Raw genomic sequence first — 17,327 nt, 5'->3', positions numbered from 1 at the left:
GGTGATTTACAGTATTTAATTTGGATTTTCGTTTAATAATAATTAGTATTTAATATTATTAGATTTTAGTAGGTCAAGTCTTCATTTGTTAAGTTTTTAATTAGATCCTTGCGGTGCACGGGTTACCTACTAGTACTTGGATAAATTAATTGACCGAGCGAAGTGAGGTCTAAGATTCAAGTCGACGATTTGGCATTTCTCTTAATGTTTAAATGTTTAAATGTTGCGCATTTACTTCATAACGCGGTAATAGATTTTCATGAAACTTGACAGGTATGTTCCTTTTTTAATTGCGCGTCGACGTATATACAAGGTTTTTGGAAATTTTGCATTTCAAGGATAATATCGTATAAAAGGAAAAAGGAGCCTCCTTCATACGCCAATATTAGAGTAAAAATCAGACTATAGAATTATTCATCATAAATCAGCTGACAAGTGATTACACAGATGTGTGGAGAAGCCAGTCTATTGCTGTATTTCCATAAGGTCTATAGTTTCAATCAGGTACTTGTGGATGAGAATACTGCGTGAGGTCTACTGTTCACAGAACTACTAGTATAAAAGGAAAAAGGAGTCTTCTTCATACGCCAATATCTGAGTAAAAATCATACTATAGAATTATTCATCATAAATCAGCTGACAAGTGATTACACAGATGTGTGGAGAAGCCAGTATATTGCTGGTTTTCCATAAGGTCTATAGTTTCAATCAGGTACTTGTGGATGAGAATACTGCGTGAGGTCTACTGTTCACAGAACTACTAGTATAAAAGGAAAAAGGAGCCTCCTTCATACGCCACTATTAGAGTTAAAATCATACTATAGAATAATTATTCATCATAAATCAGCTGACAAGTGATTACACAGATGTGTGGAGAAGCCAGTCTATATTGCTGTATTTCCATAAGGTCTATAGTTTCAATCAGGTACTTGTGGATGAGAATACTGCGTGAGGTCTACTGTTCATAGAACTACTAGTGAATAGATAGATCAATAACCTGATAGATAGATAAATAGGTAGATGACTACCCAAGAAAAATATCACAAACTGGACAAATTGACAAATTGAGGGACTGGAAGCTTGGCACTCTAAAAACTTGACTTACTGAAAGCTGATGGATTGTAAACTTGACGTACGGTACTGAAATCTTTGAGAATTTAAAATAGGCATATAACCATCCCCGGCACATTGAGAATCTATATGCAGAATTTCAAGTTAATTAGTTGAGTAGTTGAGACGTGATGATGCGTCATTCGTGAATTTCCTATCCCCTACGTGTATAAGCCAGTTCTTTCCTTCATTATGCCGATTCTTTCGTTTATTCTTTTATTATAGACTAGCCGTCAGGCTCGCTTCACTCGCCATATCCGTCTAGCCAGGAGGCTCCGCCCCCTGGACCCCTGACTGGATCGTCCAAGGATGAGATCAGCAGGCTCGCTTCGCTCGCCTGCATTTTCCATTTGAGCATTTTTATCATATGTTAGGACAAACCAGTCGGGGGTCCAGACTAAACGTCTGGCTAAACGGATATGGCGAGCAAAGCGAGCCTGACGGCTAGTAATATAATATTCCCAGGATTGAAGTAGCAGTGCCCAATCAATTTTTCCGCGATAAATGCATTCAAATCTTCAACTTGGTGCCAACCTAACAAAGTCAACTCAACTTAATGCCAACCTGACAAAATTATTAATTTAGTTGCCAGTTAACAACTGTTTCGAAGAGGTACTCTATCTAGATTATAGTTCTATAGTAACATATGATATGGAAATTTGGAAATTTCAATTATAATTAAGAGATTGGGAGAAGAAGAATATACATGCTAAAAGACGAACTTTAAACCCTTAAAAACCACCCTTAGAGTTAAAATATTGCCAAAATATTTCTTAGTGCGCCTCTAAAGGACCAACTGAACATACCTACCAAATTTGAACGTTTTTGGTCCGGTAGATTTTTAGTTATGCGAGTGAGTGAGTGAGTGAGTGAGTGAGTGCCATTTCGCTTTTATATATATAGATTATCTATTGATTGTTTTTTTTAATTATGATTATTTTTTAATTGCAGTCTTCAGACTCCCAACACCATGGTCTTTCCAGGCAGGCATCCTATTCAACTATAACAGCTGCCCATTTAGCGGCTGCTATTGCTTCTGCATCAGGTGATAAAGTCAAATCTAATTTAAATTTATTACAATATCCTATTGCATTAAGGGTCGTTTGCACAGTGTAAGTTTAAGCTAAAGCTTAAACCAAATCTGGATTTTTTTTGGTTTAAACTAAAATTCCGTTTGCACAGTATTAGTTTAATCTCTGTATTGAGTTTAAACTCTGGGAAAGTTTAAACCTCCAAAGCAGGAGGTTTAAACCAAATAATTTGGATTAACTTGAAATCTGTAAAGATTTGATGGGGAACAGCTGATAGTAAATTATTTTTCGACAGTTGTTTTTAATGCTTCTGTAGACGATAATAATTAATTATTATTAATTTAGGTTATAGTGAATCATTATTTGAATGTAATAATAATTGTAATGGAGGAATTGATAGAAGTTTTTAATGCGATTGATAAATATGACTGCAAAGAAATTTTGAAACTGAGAAAAATTGGGCAAAAAACAAATAATTTAAATTTCTGGGATTGCTAAACTCGATTAAGTTAATTATTATTATTATTATTATTATTATTATTATTATTATTATTATTATTATTATTATTATTATTATTATTATTGTCATTTGTTACGTGAAGCCACAAATCTGAGCAGAGCTCAAGTGGCATGTAACATGTCATGAACATTTTTCTATGCAAAGTGTATGCATCTGAATAAACTCAAAGTATGAAGGCACCACAACATTCCTCCATTGTATAGGGACACGCTTCCACAAGTACATTAGTAATTGAAGACAAGAAAAGCCTATGACTACCACATAACCGTATTCTTTCAGGTAGAATCGAGAATCAGGTTAATCGAGTTTAAGTTAATCTGAAAGTTTTAACTTGAATCCAGTTTAAGTTTAACTAGTTTAGCGTTAAGTTGGTAATAGAATGTCATCGTTTATCAGAAATGCTTATTTGTACCACAGTATGCATACAGTACGGAAACTTGGCTATACCCTGACGCCAAAATCCGCCATCTTGTTAGGAAGCGCCGCATTGTAATAGTATTGATGGTAGGTTCGGATCACTTCAATGATCCGGATCAATTGATCTCGTTCACTGCCACGAGCCAATCAGAAGACCAGGATTGGAACTTCCCAAGGTCACGTGACATGTTTAGTATTGGGGTCATTTAAAAAGCATTGGTTAGATAGGCGTTTGATTAAAAGTTTCCATACTGTATCTATTCTGTGTTTGTACAGGAAATTTGTTACTTGTTTACAAACCATCAGTAAATTGAGGTTTTGTAGCTACTATTTTAGTATTTTCTTGTTTTTGTTCAAAATCCACAGAGCTGTTAGTAAGCTGTACGGTTATAAAAGTGAAAAGCGATCAAGAAATTCTTTAAAAACTTGTGTTTAGTTGGCACTAGAAAATATATTCTAGAATGTAAGATAAAAAAGTTATTTTGTTACGCTTGAATCTACTACGTTATTCCTCGTTTATTAGAAATCTCTTGAAAGCAATATATCTCAGTTATGTGTTATTAAAAATATGTTTCCTAATCAAAGACCATTGTTAAAAATTGTATTTTTTCAATACTAAATACTAAATTGGCAGTTGCTGTACTCAAGCAAAACCGTTAAAAAAATTATCCATCCCAGAAATTTAAATTATTTGTTTTTTGCCCAATTTTTCTCAGTTTCAAAATTTCTTTACAGTCATCTTTATCAATCGCATTAAAAACTTCTATCAGTTCCTCCATTACAATCATTTTTACATTCAAATAATGATTCACTAAATTAATAATTATTTTTATCGTCCACAGAAGCATTAAAAACAACTGTCGAAAAATAATTTACTATCAGCTGTTTCCCCATCAAATCTCTACAGATGTCAAGTTAATCCAAATTATTTGGTTTAAACCTCCTGCTTTGGAGGTTTAAACTTTCCCAGAGTTTAAATTGATACTGTTCAAACGGAATTTTAGTTTTAACCAAAAAAAATCCAGATTTGGTTAAAGCTTCAGCTTAAACTTACACTGTGCAAACGGCCCTAAAAGGATAACAATTATTCATCCTTGGAAAAACAGATGATAGTTTCGTCGTCTGTCGAAACAGAAGATGCGTGTGTGGGAGAGAGACAGAATTATTACCAGCTGTGTAATCAATCAGCGAGAAATATTATCTAGAAATTTTAATCGACTTGAGCAAAATAATGTGATTGGTTGATATGACATGATAATCATTCTAAACTAGAGTATATCATAATTTTCAAAGTTATTCATTATTTGACAATTTTAAGTGATGAGTGAGTGTTATTTTGTTATTCAATTTGGTCTGTAAATAATCTGAATTAGAACCTGTTTTTTTAATGTTTGGACTGAAAATTGAACCTTAATTCAAGTGTATGGAACATAACCTACTTTCTGGACTATTTAAATAGTGTATAAATCAAAATCCGGAGAAGAAACAGTTTTGGGCTGTGCCTGTTAGTCCTTCTCCAATCATTCTAAAGAATTGTGTTCTGTTTATCTATGAATAAATAACGAGCGAATCTCGGTGCCCGATATTATATCCTATACGAGCAATTTCTGTTTATATGTTTGTATTTCACCGGATCTCGAAAACGGCTCTAACGATTCTCACGAAATTCAGAACATAGTAGGTTTATGATATAAAGATTCAATTGCACTAGGTCTCATCCCTGGGAAAACTCGCTGAAGGACATCAAAAGGATAATTATTAGGAAAGCTTAGGAGAATTAAAGGAAAGCTCGGTGCCCCGATATTTTGAGTGATCAGAGTCTAATTCAGAAGACTGTAATAGTTATTTGTGCAACTAGTGCGCAAAGTGACAGTTTGCTGCACCGAAAGAAACGTTTACTTGAAGGAATGGTTTCTTGAGTGCAGCAGAGGAACTTTGCGCACGTATTTCACATTAAGTTTTTCCTACATTTACCATTGAATTTGAAAAGTGGGTAATTATGGGTAAAATTGCCTGAAATCCATCAAATAACTTAGTAGTGTTTGAATGGCGAGGCGGCTGTGTGGTGTGTGCTGTGGTGGCACTGTGCTGTCGTTGTCCTCCATTATAATATCTACTTAATAATTAGCGCGTTGTGCTTGGTTGCACCTCTGCTCACTATAGCAGCCACAGCAGTCACTGTTACCAACTTCATTTTGATTTTGCTGCACTGTTGCTCCATATAACCTACTAAGTATTTTGCGTTGCCATGTTGCAAATCTGGAGTGCAGAAAAATTTTTCCCGCACTAGAGCGGAAAAGTGATTCTTTGCGTTCTGTAATCAGTGCAGCAATGGCCACTTTTCAACGTAACTGTAGGAAATGTTTATTTTTTCATCATTTATTTTTTATTTATGTTGTTGTTTGTTTACAGGAGCGGGAAGCGGTAGCGGAGAGAATACAGCTATCACGTCTGAAATGTTCAACCAAGCCATGCAAAGAACTCTCTCCAGTATTGCCACTCCATCCACCGCCCAGGTTGGTATAGTGAGGTTATACATTCACGTTATAATGACGGTGGATAAAGATAAGAGAACATCGTTGCCGTTTGTCTGCCCTGATTAATAATACATTGCTACATTTTTAAAAATCTGGTGTGGTACACTCACACAACTTTCCTTGCTCATGATCTATAAGCCTCATTCTTAAACGAGGATAATTTAGGGGATTAACATGATGCCGATTGGCGGCTAAATAATTAAAACTACGATTATACTATTGTTATTGTGTTCAGAGTACATTTTCCTTTGTTTGAATTATTATGAAATTTGAGGATTTTTTAAAAGTTGTCAAAACAGCTGTTCTACAAATAAAATATCGACATGTGTTCTTTTGAATAAACTGCTCTACCTACCTACCTCACGCACGAGAAGGAGGTTACAAAGTAAATTTCTCAAGGATGGGGTGGACCCCCTGTTAATTTTTTCAGGGAGGAGACTCATGCCAGTTAATAGAGCTGATAAATAACTATACAGGGTATGAATTTGAAAAAATCTGGTGTGGCGCACTCACACAACTTTCCTTGTCGTTATGAAAATTGATCAACTGACGCTAGTGTTCCCGCGCATCTCAAGTCTACTTTTCTAAGGTCTGAGCCACCTGGTGACAGGACAATGGGTATGAATTTGAAAAAAATCGGTCAAGTCATTTTTGAAAAAATCGTGATAGAAATTTAACAAAATTCATTCTTCTCAGGAATATTACGGAGCTCCTGCAATTTTCCCAGAAATGATGCTCATGTCAGTTGATAGGGCTTATAAATAGCTATCTAGGGTATAAATTTGAAGAAAATCGTTAGAGCCGTTTCCGAGAAAACCGTGAAAAAACATGGTTTTTTAGTCATTATCCGCCAGTTTGAATTGAATTTTATTGAATTTTATTGAATTTTCTTATTGTCCGATCCTCATGGTATAAGGACCTTAAGTTTAAAATTTCAAGTCAATCGGCTAATTAGGAATGGAGTTATCGTGTTCACAGACACACACACACACACACCACACACACACACACACACACACACACACACACACACACACACACACACACACACACACACACAATTTTTTTGGACTCAAGGGACCTTGAAACGTATAGAAAACATGAAGTTAGGGTACCTTAAATTTTTTTGGAAAGCAATACTTTCCTTACCTATGGTAATAGGACAAGGAAAGTAAAAACGGATTTGGCGACATTGCGGAGCTAGAAAAGAATAGTGCTATCTGTTTTGTCGAATAATAGACAAGGATAGCAACACCAATGCTAATCAAATACTGCCATTATAAAGTGGACCTTACTATAGACACGTAGAGCTTGAACGCTCATACACCCAGTTGCCCCGTACGTCGGTTAACGTTTAATCAGGATTAAATGCTATACTTTAATCGAGATTAGCGCTTACCGATGCATTTTGGTTGCACAAAACAGAAATCTCAAGCGTTAATTAAACTAACCGGCGTAAATTTTTTTTAATTCTCATTAGTTGGCACCATTTTAACGGCGATTAGCTGAAATGAAGAAAATTTGGTTGCACATAGGTAAAAATCGAAAAATAACGCCGGTTAAACTAATCGATGTAAAAGATTTTTTTTGAACAGGCCATTCATGAGGAATTAAATCCAACTAATGCCGATTAGCTACCTACTGATAGCCTTTGGTAGAGAGTTAGTGGGGAGGATATTTTTAATATTCTTCCCAAAGAATGGACATTGATATGTCCAAAGCTCCGCCAATTTATGTAGATGCATAACAATATGATTATTATCCATAGTTATTATATTACAAATTGCTTTTTCATATCATATACAGTTCAATAATTATTTTCCTAGTCTATATTATGTAAATTCATCTATAATGTTGCTGTATTGTAAGCTATTGTATATAAGTGTATAAGCCAGTATATATTGTAATCTACATAAATAAAGTACTCAATCAATCAATCAATCAATCTTCCAATTAGTTTTTGGTAAAAAAACTACAGAATTCAAAGTATGAGCTAAATATATGAATGAATTTCACCCGTTAAGGCTGTGCAAAGGAAAGTTAGGAGATGGGGTTTTTGCTTTTATATGGCGAAATGCTTGTATTATTTAAGTGTTTTGATAATTATTGTAAGGCAGAAACAGAAAGCTTCCATGTCAGAAAATGTTTGTGCTACATAATTTGACTATACGTCACCCTATGATTTTCAAGAATGCGATATTTTGCCTACTCTGTACTACAGCCTACGTCACGGCTGCAGTTCCCCCACTCCAATTGCATTTCAACTAAAATACTATAGATGAGTGACCAACCTTCTGTCTACTAACTTTGCTACCTACCTACCTCACGCACGAGAAGGAGGTTACAAAGTAATTTTCTCAAGGATGGGGTGGACCCCCTGTTAATTTCTCAGGGAGGAGACTCATGCCAGTTAATAGAGCTGATAAATAACTATACAGGGTATGAATTTGAAAAAATCTGGTGTGGCGCACTCACATAACTTTCCTTGTCGTTATGAAAATTGACCAACTGACGCTAGTGTTCCCGCGCATCTCAAGTCTACTTTTCTAAGGTCTGAGCCACCTGGTGACAGGACAATGGGTATGAATTTGAAAAAAATCGGTCAAGTCATTTTTGAAAAAATCGTGATAGAAATTTTCAACAAAATTCATTCTTCTCAGGAATATTACGGAGCTCCTGCAATTTTCCCAGAAATTATGCTCATGTCAGTTGATAGGGCTTATAAATTTGATAAGGTATAAATTTGAAGAAAATCGTTAGAGCCGTTTCCGAGAAAACCGTGAAAAACATGGTTTTTTAGTCATTATCCGCCTGTTTGAATTGAATTTTATTGAATTTCTTATTGTCCGATCCTCATGGTATAAGGACCTTAAGTTTAAAATTTCAAGTCAATCGGTTAATTAGGAATGGAGTTATCGTGTTCACAGACACATACACACACACACACACACACCACACACACACACACACACACACACACACACACACACACACACCACACACACACACACCACACACACACACACACCACACACACACACCACACACACACACACACACACACCACACACACACACCACACACACCACACACACACACACACACACACACACAACACACACACACACACACACAATTTTTTTGGACTCAAGGGACCTTGAAACGTATAGAAAACATGAAGTTAGGGTACCTTAAATTTCTTTGGAAAGCAATACTTTCCTTACCTATGGTAATAGGACAAGGAAAGTAAAAACGGATTTGGCGACATTGCGGAGCTAGAAAAGAATAGTGCTATCTGTTTTGTCGAATAATAGACAAGGATAGCAACACCAATGCTAATCAAATACTGCCATTATAACGTGGACCTCACTATAGACACGTAGAGTTTGAACGCTCATACACCCAGTTGCCCCGTACGTCGGTTAACGTTTAATCAGGATTATATGCTATAGCTATACTTTAATCGAGATTAGCGCTTACCGATGCATTTTGGTTGCACAAAACAGAAATCTCAAGCGTTAATTAAACTAACCGGCGTAATATTTTTTTAATTCTCATTAGTTGGCACCATTTTAACGGCGATTAGCTGAAATGAAGAAAATTTGGTTGCACAAAGGTAAAAATCGAAAAATAACGCCGGTTAAACTAATCGACGTAAAAGATTTTTTTGAACAGGCCATTCACGAGGAATTAAATCCAACTAACGCCGATTAGCTACCTACTGATAGCCTTTGGTAGAGAGTTAGTGGGGAGGATATTTTTAATATTCTTCCCAAAGAATGGACATTGATATGTCCAAAGCTCCGCCAATTAATGTAGATGCATAACAATATGATTATTATCTATAGTTATTATATTACAAATTGCTTTTTCATATCATATACAGTTGAATAATTATTTTCCTAGTCTATATTATGTAAATTCATCTATAATGTTGCTGTATTGTAAGCTATTGTATATAAGTGTATAAGCCAGTATATATTGTAATCTACATAAATAAAGTACTCAATCAATCAATCAATCTTCCAATTAGTTTTTGGTAAAAAAACTACAGAATTCAAAGTATGAGCTAAATATATGAATGAATTTCATCCGTTAAGGCTGTGCAAAGGCTAAAAATAAACTTTTTACTCGTGATATTTTTCAAAGTTTTTCGATTTGTATATCATCAAGTTATCAAAATGAAAAAGTTTTCTCAGGAAAACATTTTTTTTCTGATCATTACTTTTTGAGATATGTGCGCCCAAAGTTTAGATCTTTGGGACAGAACATTTCAAATTCGGTAAGAGATAAATCCATGAGATGTAGAGGATATATTCTTCATGATCTAGTAAAACAAAAAAAATTCTGAAAATATCAATTTTTAAGATAGTTATTCAATTTACTAAAAATAACTTTTAGTTGATTTATTTTTGTTTTTTTTGGTAAATTGAATAACTTTTTCTAAATAACTCTTAAAAAGAGTTTTTTTAGAATAACTATTTTAAAAATTGATATTTTCAGATAATTTTTGTTTTACTAGATCAACAATCCATCCTTCAAATCTCATGGATTTATATCTCACCGAATTTGAAATGTTCTGTCCCAAAAATTTGAACTTCAGGCCCTCATATCTCAAAAAGTAATGATCAGGAAAAAAATGTTTTCCTGAGAAAACGTTTACATTTTGATAGCTTAATGATATACAAATCGAAAAAATTGAAAAATATCACGACTAGAAAGTTTATTTTTAGCCTTTGCACAGCCTTAATAAAATAAAGAAGTGTATTTAGCTGATATTAGCATTCAAAATTAGATTCTGATTTTTGAGGTTAGTTTTCGATCTGGTTTGTCTGCAGATAGCACGACACTGGCGACAGACAGAACATTTTTATGGCGCATGCGTAATGAATGGTCACCGCTTCAATAACATAACCTCAATTTGGTGTCATTTGTTCAGAATAGTAACATCTGTCGGTTAAATCATGCCAACAAATTATGTTTTCGCCCCACTTGGATGTAATGAGCTGGTTTTCGTGCGTCATATGGAGGCCGAAAATGATTGTTTTCTGACCAGGCCGGTAAAAGTTTTACGGCCCTAGGGCTGTAAAATAACCTTGAAGTCAGCTGATTCTGATTTGATGTGAACGTGTTTACAAAATGGTTTATGAAACAGAATCAGTTTATGCTTCTAGAATTGAGTAAGTGTTCTGCAATAAGATACTATAATTTTATTTGGATGAATAGAATACAGATAAGATATATATTATAAACTATTCAAATTCGATTTTCAGAGTAGGATAGAACTTCTAACCTAAACTTCCAAAGTCAACGACAACAAGCATTGTTGACGTTGACATTCAGATTGGCCAAATTTCAAGTGTGCTAAGACACAGCTGATCAAAAAACTTTTCATTATTTGTGTTTATTATTCAAGAATCAGAACATTTATAATAATATCATCTTATTGTCATTAGGAAGAATAAAAAGTATAAACTCAACCTCTTACATAATTGAACATAATCTTTTAGGTTATTTAGACAAATCAGAATAAAAAATAAAAATACTTGGACAATTCCCTGATATTCAGATTACCTCAGATTTGCTAGAGCTATCACCTTCCTGTTTTGCTTTCGGAAGTGCTTAATAAACAATTATTCTCATATATAATTATATTGTTTATTTTTCTGTGTGGCGAAAAATAGCGTTCGCACCACGGGCAAAAATGTTTTTCCGGCTCTCAATCTTTTCTAGTCCTCAGCCTACGGCTTCGGACTTGAAAACCGATTTCGAGCCGGAAAAGTCTCATTCTCGGCCCTAGGTGCGAAATATACTATTTCCTTCACCCACTGTCTAAAGTACTTACTTTACTCCCTGGAACATAATACTAAAGTGTCACTTTTTCACTCTCAATACTTAAAAACAGAAAAAAACTCCTTAGGGAAGAAAAGTAACTCCATTTAAATAACATGGGAAGCATCTCTATTTTAAAAATTAACATTTGACACTTAGATTAGTTATGGAATAGACACGGCCTTTTTTATATTCATACTGAAAGTCGATGAAGCCAACATCTACTGCCATATCTCCAAATCGTGACGTCAGCATCAGATAGAAAACTTTTCTGTAGAGTATGCTTACATTTTCCCCTTTTTGTGTAGTTGAGAAGTTGATACTGTGGTAATCAATATGCTTACATTGTTTTACACATTGATTGTGTCTATTTCAGCGGTGGCGCAGCTGGAGTTTACCATTTTAATGAATAATAATTTACATCCTTCTGAAATAAACACAATCTGAAAGTTTTCTATCCGATGATGACGTCACGATTTGGAGATATGGCAGTAGATTTTGGCTTCAGAGGCTAGACTTCCCAGCGTGTCTATTATATAACTGGTCTAAAATTTGAAATAGGTTAGAAGGTCTAAGCTCAGATGAGGAAGCATATAGAGTAGTCATTAAACCAACTAAATTCAATACCACAACCAGACATTTGATCAATATATGAAATTTATGTTTGTATGCTAAAATTATTTCAAACTTCATATCACTAAACCAAAAAAAAATGTATAAAATTCTTATATCCCATGTTATTCAAAATACCAGCTAACGAATATTCCACATTAACTAATCAAATTTGAAACGGAAACTTCATCATAGCTGTAGTTGTGGCGGCCATTGTTGTTACAACTTTTGCCGACACAGCGGAGAACTGTGATTACAAGCCAGCTGTTTCTGTTCACTTTTTACTTTCGGAAGTGCTTAATAAACAATTATTCTCATATATAATTATATTGTTTATTTTTCTGTGTGGCGAAAAATAACGTTCGCACCACGGGCAAAAATGTTTTTCCGGCTCTCAATCTTTTCTAGTCCTCGGCCTACGGCCTCGGACTTGAAAACCGATTTCGAGCCGGAAAAGTCTCATTCTCGGCCCTAGGTGCGAAATATACTATTTCCTACAGTTACGTTGAAAAGTGGCCATTGCTGCACTGATTACAGAACGCAAAGAATCACTTTCCCGCTCTAGTGCGGGAAAAATTTTTCTGCACTCCAGATTTGCAACATGGCAACGCAAAATACTTAGTAGGTTATATGGAGCAACAGTGCAGCAAAATCAAAATGAAGTTGGTAACAGTGACTGCTGTGGCTGCTATAGTGAGCAGAGGTGCAACCAAGCACAACGCGCTAATTATTAGTATTAATATTATAACCAAGGACAACATTTTTATTCAATTTGACAATAATTAAGGTTTTTATTAATAATAAAATTACACAGAAAAACATTTGATGCATTTCAGGCAATTTTACCCATAATACCCACTTTTCATATTCAATGGTAACTGTAGGAAAAACTTAATGTGAAATACGTGCGCAAAGTTCCTCTGCTGCACTCAAGAAACCATTCCGCCCTCGCCTACGGCTCGGGTGTAAACGTTTCTTTCGGTGCAGCAAAATGTCACTTTGCGCACTAGTTGCACAAATAACTATTTCCTCCACCCACTGTCTAAAGTACTTACTTTACTCCCTGGAAAATAATACTCAAGTGTCACTTTTTCACTCTCAATACTAAAAAACAGAAAAAACTCCATAGAGCGTAAAAGCGACTCCATTTAAATAACATGGGAAGCATCTCTATTTTAAAAATGTCATTTGAAACTCAGACCAGTTATAGAATAGACACGGCCTATTTGATATTCATACTGAAAGTCGATGAAGCCAACATCTACTGCCATATCTCCAAATCGTGACGTCAGCTTCAGATAGAAAACTTTTCTGTAGAGTATGCTTACATTTTTCCCTTTTTGTGTAGTTGAGAAGTTGATATTGTGTTAATCAATATGCTTACATTGTTTTACACATTGATTGTGTCTATTTCAGCGGTAGCGCAGCTGGAGTTTACCATTTTAATGAATAATAATTCACATCCTTCTGAAATAAACACAATCTGAAAGTTTTCTATCCGATGATGAGTCACGATTTAGAGATATGGCAGTAGATGTTGGCTTCAGAGGCTAGACTTCCCAGCGTGTCTATTCTATAACTGGTCTAAAATATTTGAAATAGGTTAGAAGGTCTAAGCTCAGATGAGGAAGCATATAGAGTAGTCATTAAACCAACTAAATTCAATACCACAACCAGACATTTGATCATATATGCAATTTATGTTTGTATGCTAAAATATTTCAAACTTCATATCACTAAACCAAAAAAATGTATAAAATTCTTATATCCCATGTTATTCAAAATACCAGCTAACGAATATTCCACATTAACGAATCAAATTTGAAACTGAACTTCATCATAGCTGTAGTTGTGGCGGCCATTGTTGTTACAACTTTTGCCTACAGCGAGAACTGTGATTACAAGCCAGCTGTTTCTGTTCACTTTTTTACTTCCTTACCCTATTACCATAGGTAAGGAAAGTTTGCTTTCCGAAAAAAACTAAGGTACCCCATTTTCTAAATTTGTATACGTTTCAAGGTCCCCTGAGTTCAAAAAAGTGGTTTTGGGTATTGGTCTGTATGTGTGTGTGTGTGTGTGGTGTGTGTGTGTGTGGGTGTGTGTGTGGTGTGTGTGTGTGTGTGTGTGTGTGTGTGTGTGTGTGTGTGTGTGTGTGTATGAGTGTATGTGCGTCTGTGCCACGATATCTCATCTCCAATTAACGGAATGACTTGAAATTTGGAACGTAAGGCCCTTACAATATAGGATCCGACACGAACAATTTCGTTCAAATGCGATTCAAGATGGCGGCTAAAATGGCGAAAATGTTGTCAAAAACAGGGTTTTTCGCGATTTTCTCGAAAACGGCTCCAACGATTTTGATTAAAGTTATACTGGGATAGTCATCGATAAGCTCTATCACTGCCACAAGTCCCATATCTGTAAAAATTTCAGGAGCTCCGCCCCATCTATGCAAAGTTTGATTTTAGATTCTCAATTATTAGGCTTCAGATACAATTTAAACAAAAATTTTTGAGTGGAAAAGATTCAGCATGAGAATCTGTACAACAAATGTTCAGTAATATTTTCACCTAAAATTGAAAATAAGTTCGAAATTCGAGAAAATGTGATCATCCAATTGCAAACTGTTGGCAACTATTGATCCTATTAAATGATTCACTATGAAGAGAAAAGCACACCTCGTGTGTCTTCAGCGTTATTGCCCTGTCACCAGCTGGCTCAAATCTTTGAATAGTAGACTTGAGATGCGCGGGAACACAAGCGTCAGGTGATCAATTCTCATAACAGCAAGGAAATTTGTGTGAGTGCGCCACACCAGATTTTTAGATTATGTTATTGTAACACATTATTTGGTCTCATACGTTTTTAAAAATTATTTTATTTGCATTTTTCATAAAAATGTAGGTGGAGGAAAAATGTTGTGTATATCAAGAGTGAAAAATGCTTTTTCTCCCTCGGCTTCGCCTCGGGCTTCAAACTTTTCCCTCAGGGAGAAAAAACAGCTCTTCTTACTCTAGATATACAAATAACTATTTTGACTCAGCAGGTTTTGGAATGGAGCACCTCTTATTGTCTGATGTATTCATTTGTTTTTGATTATTTAGTAATATTTTTTTCCTACAGTTACCTTGAAAAGTGGCCATTCCTGCACTGATTACAGGCCGCAAAGAATCACTTTTCCGCTCTAGTGCGGGAAAATTTTTTTCCTACAGATACCTTGAAAAGTGACAATTTCTGCATTGATTGCAGGCCGCAAAGAATCACTTTTCCGCACTAGTGCGCAAAGTGAGTACTTTGCGTACTCCAGATTTGCAGCATGACAACGCAAAATAGTTAGTAGGTTATATGGAGCACCAGTGCAGCAAAATCAAAATGAAGTTGGTTATACTCATAGTGAGGCCCACGTTATTATGGCAGTGGAGAACAGCGTTGCCTTGCCATTATGTGCCATGATTATTGTCATTTCAATGCTTACATAGATAACCCCCTTCAAGCAGTCAAGCAATTTTCTATTGATCACTAATCTTATATTCAATTATTATTATTCAATTTTAAATAATTAAGGCTTTTATAATAATAAAAATTACAACAGCCATCCTAATCAGCTGTTGGAATGCAAATTTTTGTTCTATATGTATTTTTTCTGATTCTTGAATGAATAAAAATTAGAACTTTGGCTTCAGAGGCTAGACTTCCCAGCGTGTCTATTATATAACTGGTCTAAAATTTGAAATAGGTTAGAAGGTCTAAGCTCAGATGAGGAAGCATATAGAGTAGTCATTAAACCAACTAAATTCAATACCACAACCAGACATTTGATCAATATATGAAATTTATGTTTGTATGCTAAAATTATTTCAAACTTCATATCACTAAACCAAAAAAAATGTATAAAATTCTTATATCCCATGTTATTCAAAATACCAGCTAACGAATATTCCACATTAACTAATCAAATTTGAAACGGAAACTTCATCATAGCTGTAGTTGTGGCGGCCATTGTTGTTACAACTTTTGCCTACAGCGGAGAACTGTGATTACAAGCCAGCTGTTTCTGTTCACTTTTTACTTTCCTTACCCTATTACCATAGGTAAGGAAAGTATTGCTTTCCGAAAAAAACTAAGGTACCCCAATTTCTAAATTTGTATACGTTTCAAGGTCCCCTGAGTCCAAAAAAGTGGTTTTTGGGTATTGGTCTGTATGTGTGTCTGTATGTGTGTATGTGCGTCTGTGCACACGATATCTCATCTCCCAATTAACGGAATGACTTGAAATTTGAAACGTAAGGCCCTTACAATATAAGGATCTGACACGAACAATTTCGTTCAAATGCGATTCAAGATGGCGGCTAAAATGGCGAAAATGTTGTCAAAAACAGGGTTTTTCGCGATTTTCTCGAAAACGGCTCCAACGATTTTGATTAAAGTTATACCTGGGATAGTCATCGATAAGCTCTATCAACTGCCACAAGTCCCATATCTGTAAAAATTTCAGGCCACTTTTCAACGTAACTGTAGGAAAAAAATATTACTAAATAATCAAAAACAAATAAATACATCAGACAATAAGAGGAGCTCCATTCCAAAACCTGCTGAGTCAAAATAGTTATTTGTATATCAAGAGTGAAAAATGCTTTTTCTCCCTCGGCTTCGCCTCGGGCTTCAAACTTTTCCCTCAGCGAGAAAAAAACAGCACTTTTTACTCTAGATATACAAATAACTATTTTGACTCAGCAGGTTTTGGAATGGAGCTCCTCTTATTGTCTGATGTATTTATTTGTTTTTGATTATTTAGTAATATTTTTTTCCTACAGTTACGTTGAAAAGTGGCCATTGCTGCACTGATTACAGAACGCAAAGAATCACTTTTTCGCTCTAGTGCGGGAAAAATTTTTCTGCACTCCAGATTTGCAACATGGCAACGCAAAATACTTAGTAGGTTATATGGAGCAACAGTGCAGCAAAATCAAAATGAAGTTGGTAACAGTGACTGCTGTGGCTGCTATAGTGAGCAGAGGTGCAACCAAGCACAACGCGCTAATTATTCATTATATATTATAACCAAGGACAACGAGGACTTTAGGATTTTAGGATTAAGGTTTTTATCAATAATAAAATTACACAGAAAAACATTTGATGGATTTCAGCCATCATTTTACCCATAATCATTTAATCAATCACTTTTCATATTCAATGGTAACTGTAGGAAAAATTTAATGTGAAATATGTGCGCAAAGTTCCTCTGCTGCACTCAGGAAACTACCCAGA

General features: G+C 35.1%; 1 protein-coding gene across 1 annotated transcript in view; it reads left to right on the top strand.

The window, feature by feature from the left end:
* LOC111054738 (ubiquitin-like protein 7) overlaps positions 1 to 17,327 on the top strand; it is a 46,311-nt gene that overhangs the window by 28,059 nt on the left and 925 nt on the right. Inside the window, exons 7-8 of the mRNA XM_039435946.1 lie at positions 2,062 to 2,155; positions 5,491 to 5,594. Of these exons, the coding sequence (XP_039291880.1) occupies positions 2,062 to 2,155; positions 5,491 to 5,594 (198 nt within the window). The remainder of the gene's footprint in view (positions 1 to 2,061; positions 2,156 to 5,490; positions 5,595 to 17,327) is intronic.

Source organism: Nilaparvata lugens, chromosome 9 (assembly GCF_014356525.2).
Source record: "Nilaparvata lugens isolate BPH chromosome 9, ASM1435652v1, whole genome shotgun sequence".
NCBI classification, from domain to species: Eukaryota; Metazoa; Arthropoda; class Insecta; order Hemiptera; family Delphacidae; genus Nilaparvata; species Nilaparvata lugens.
Note: the sequence above shows the minus strand (reverse complement) of the source record. Positions and strands in the feature narration are given on the sequence as shown.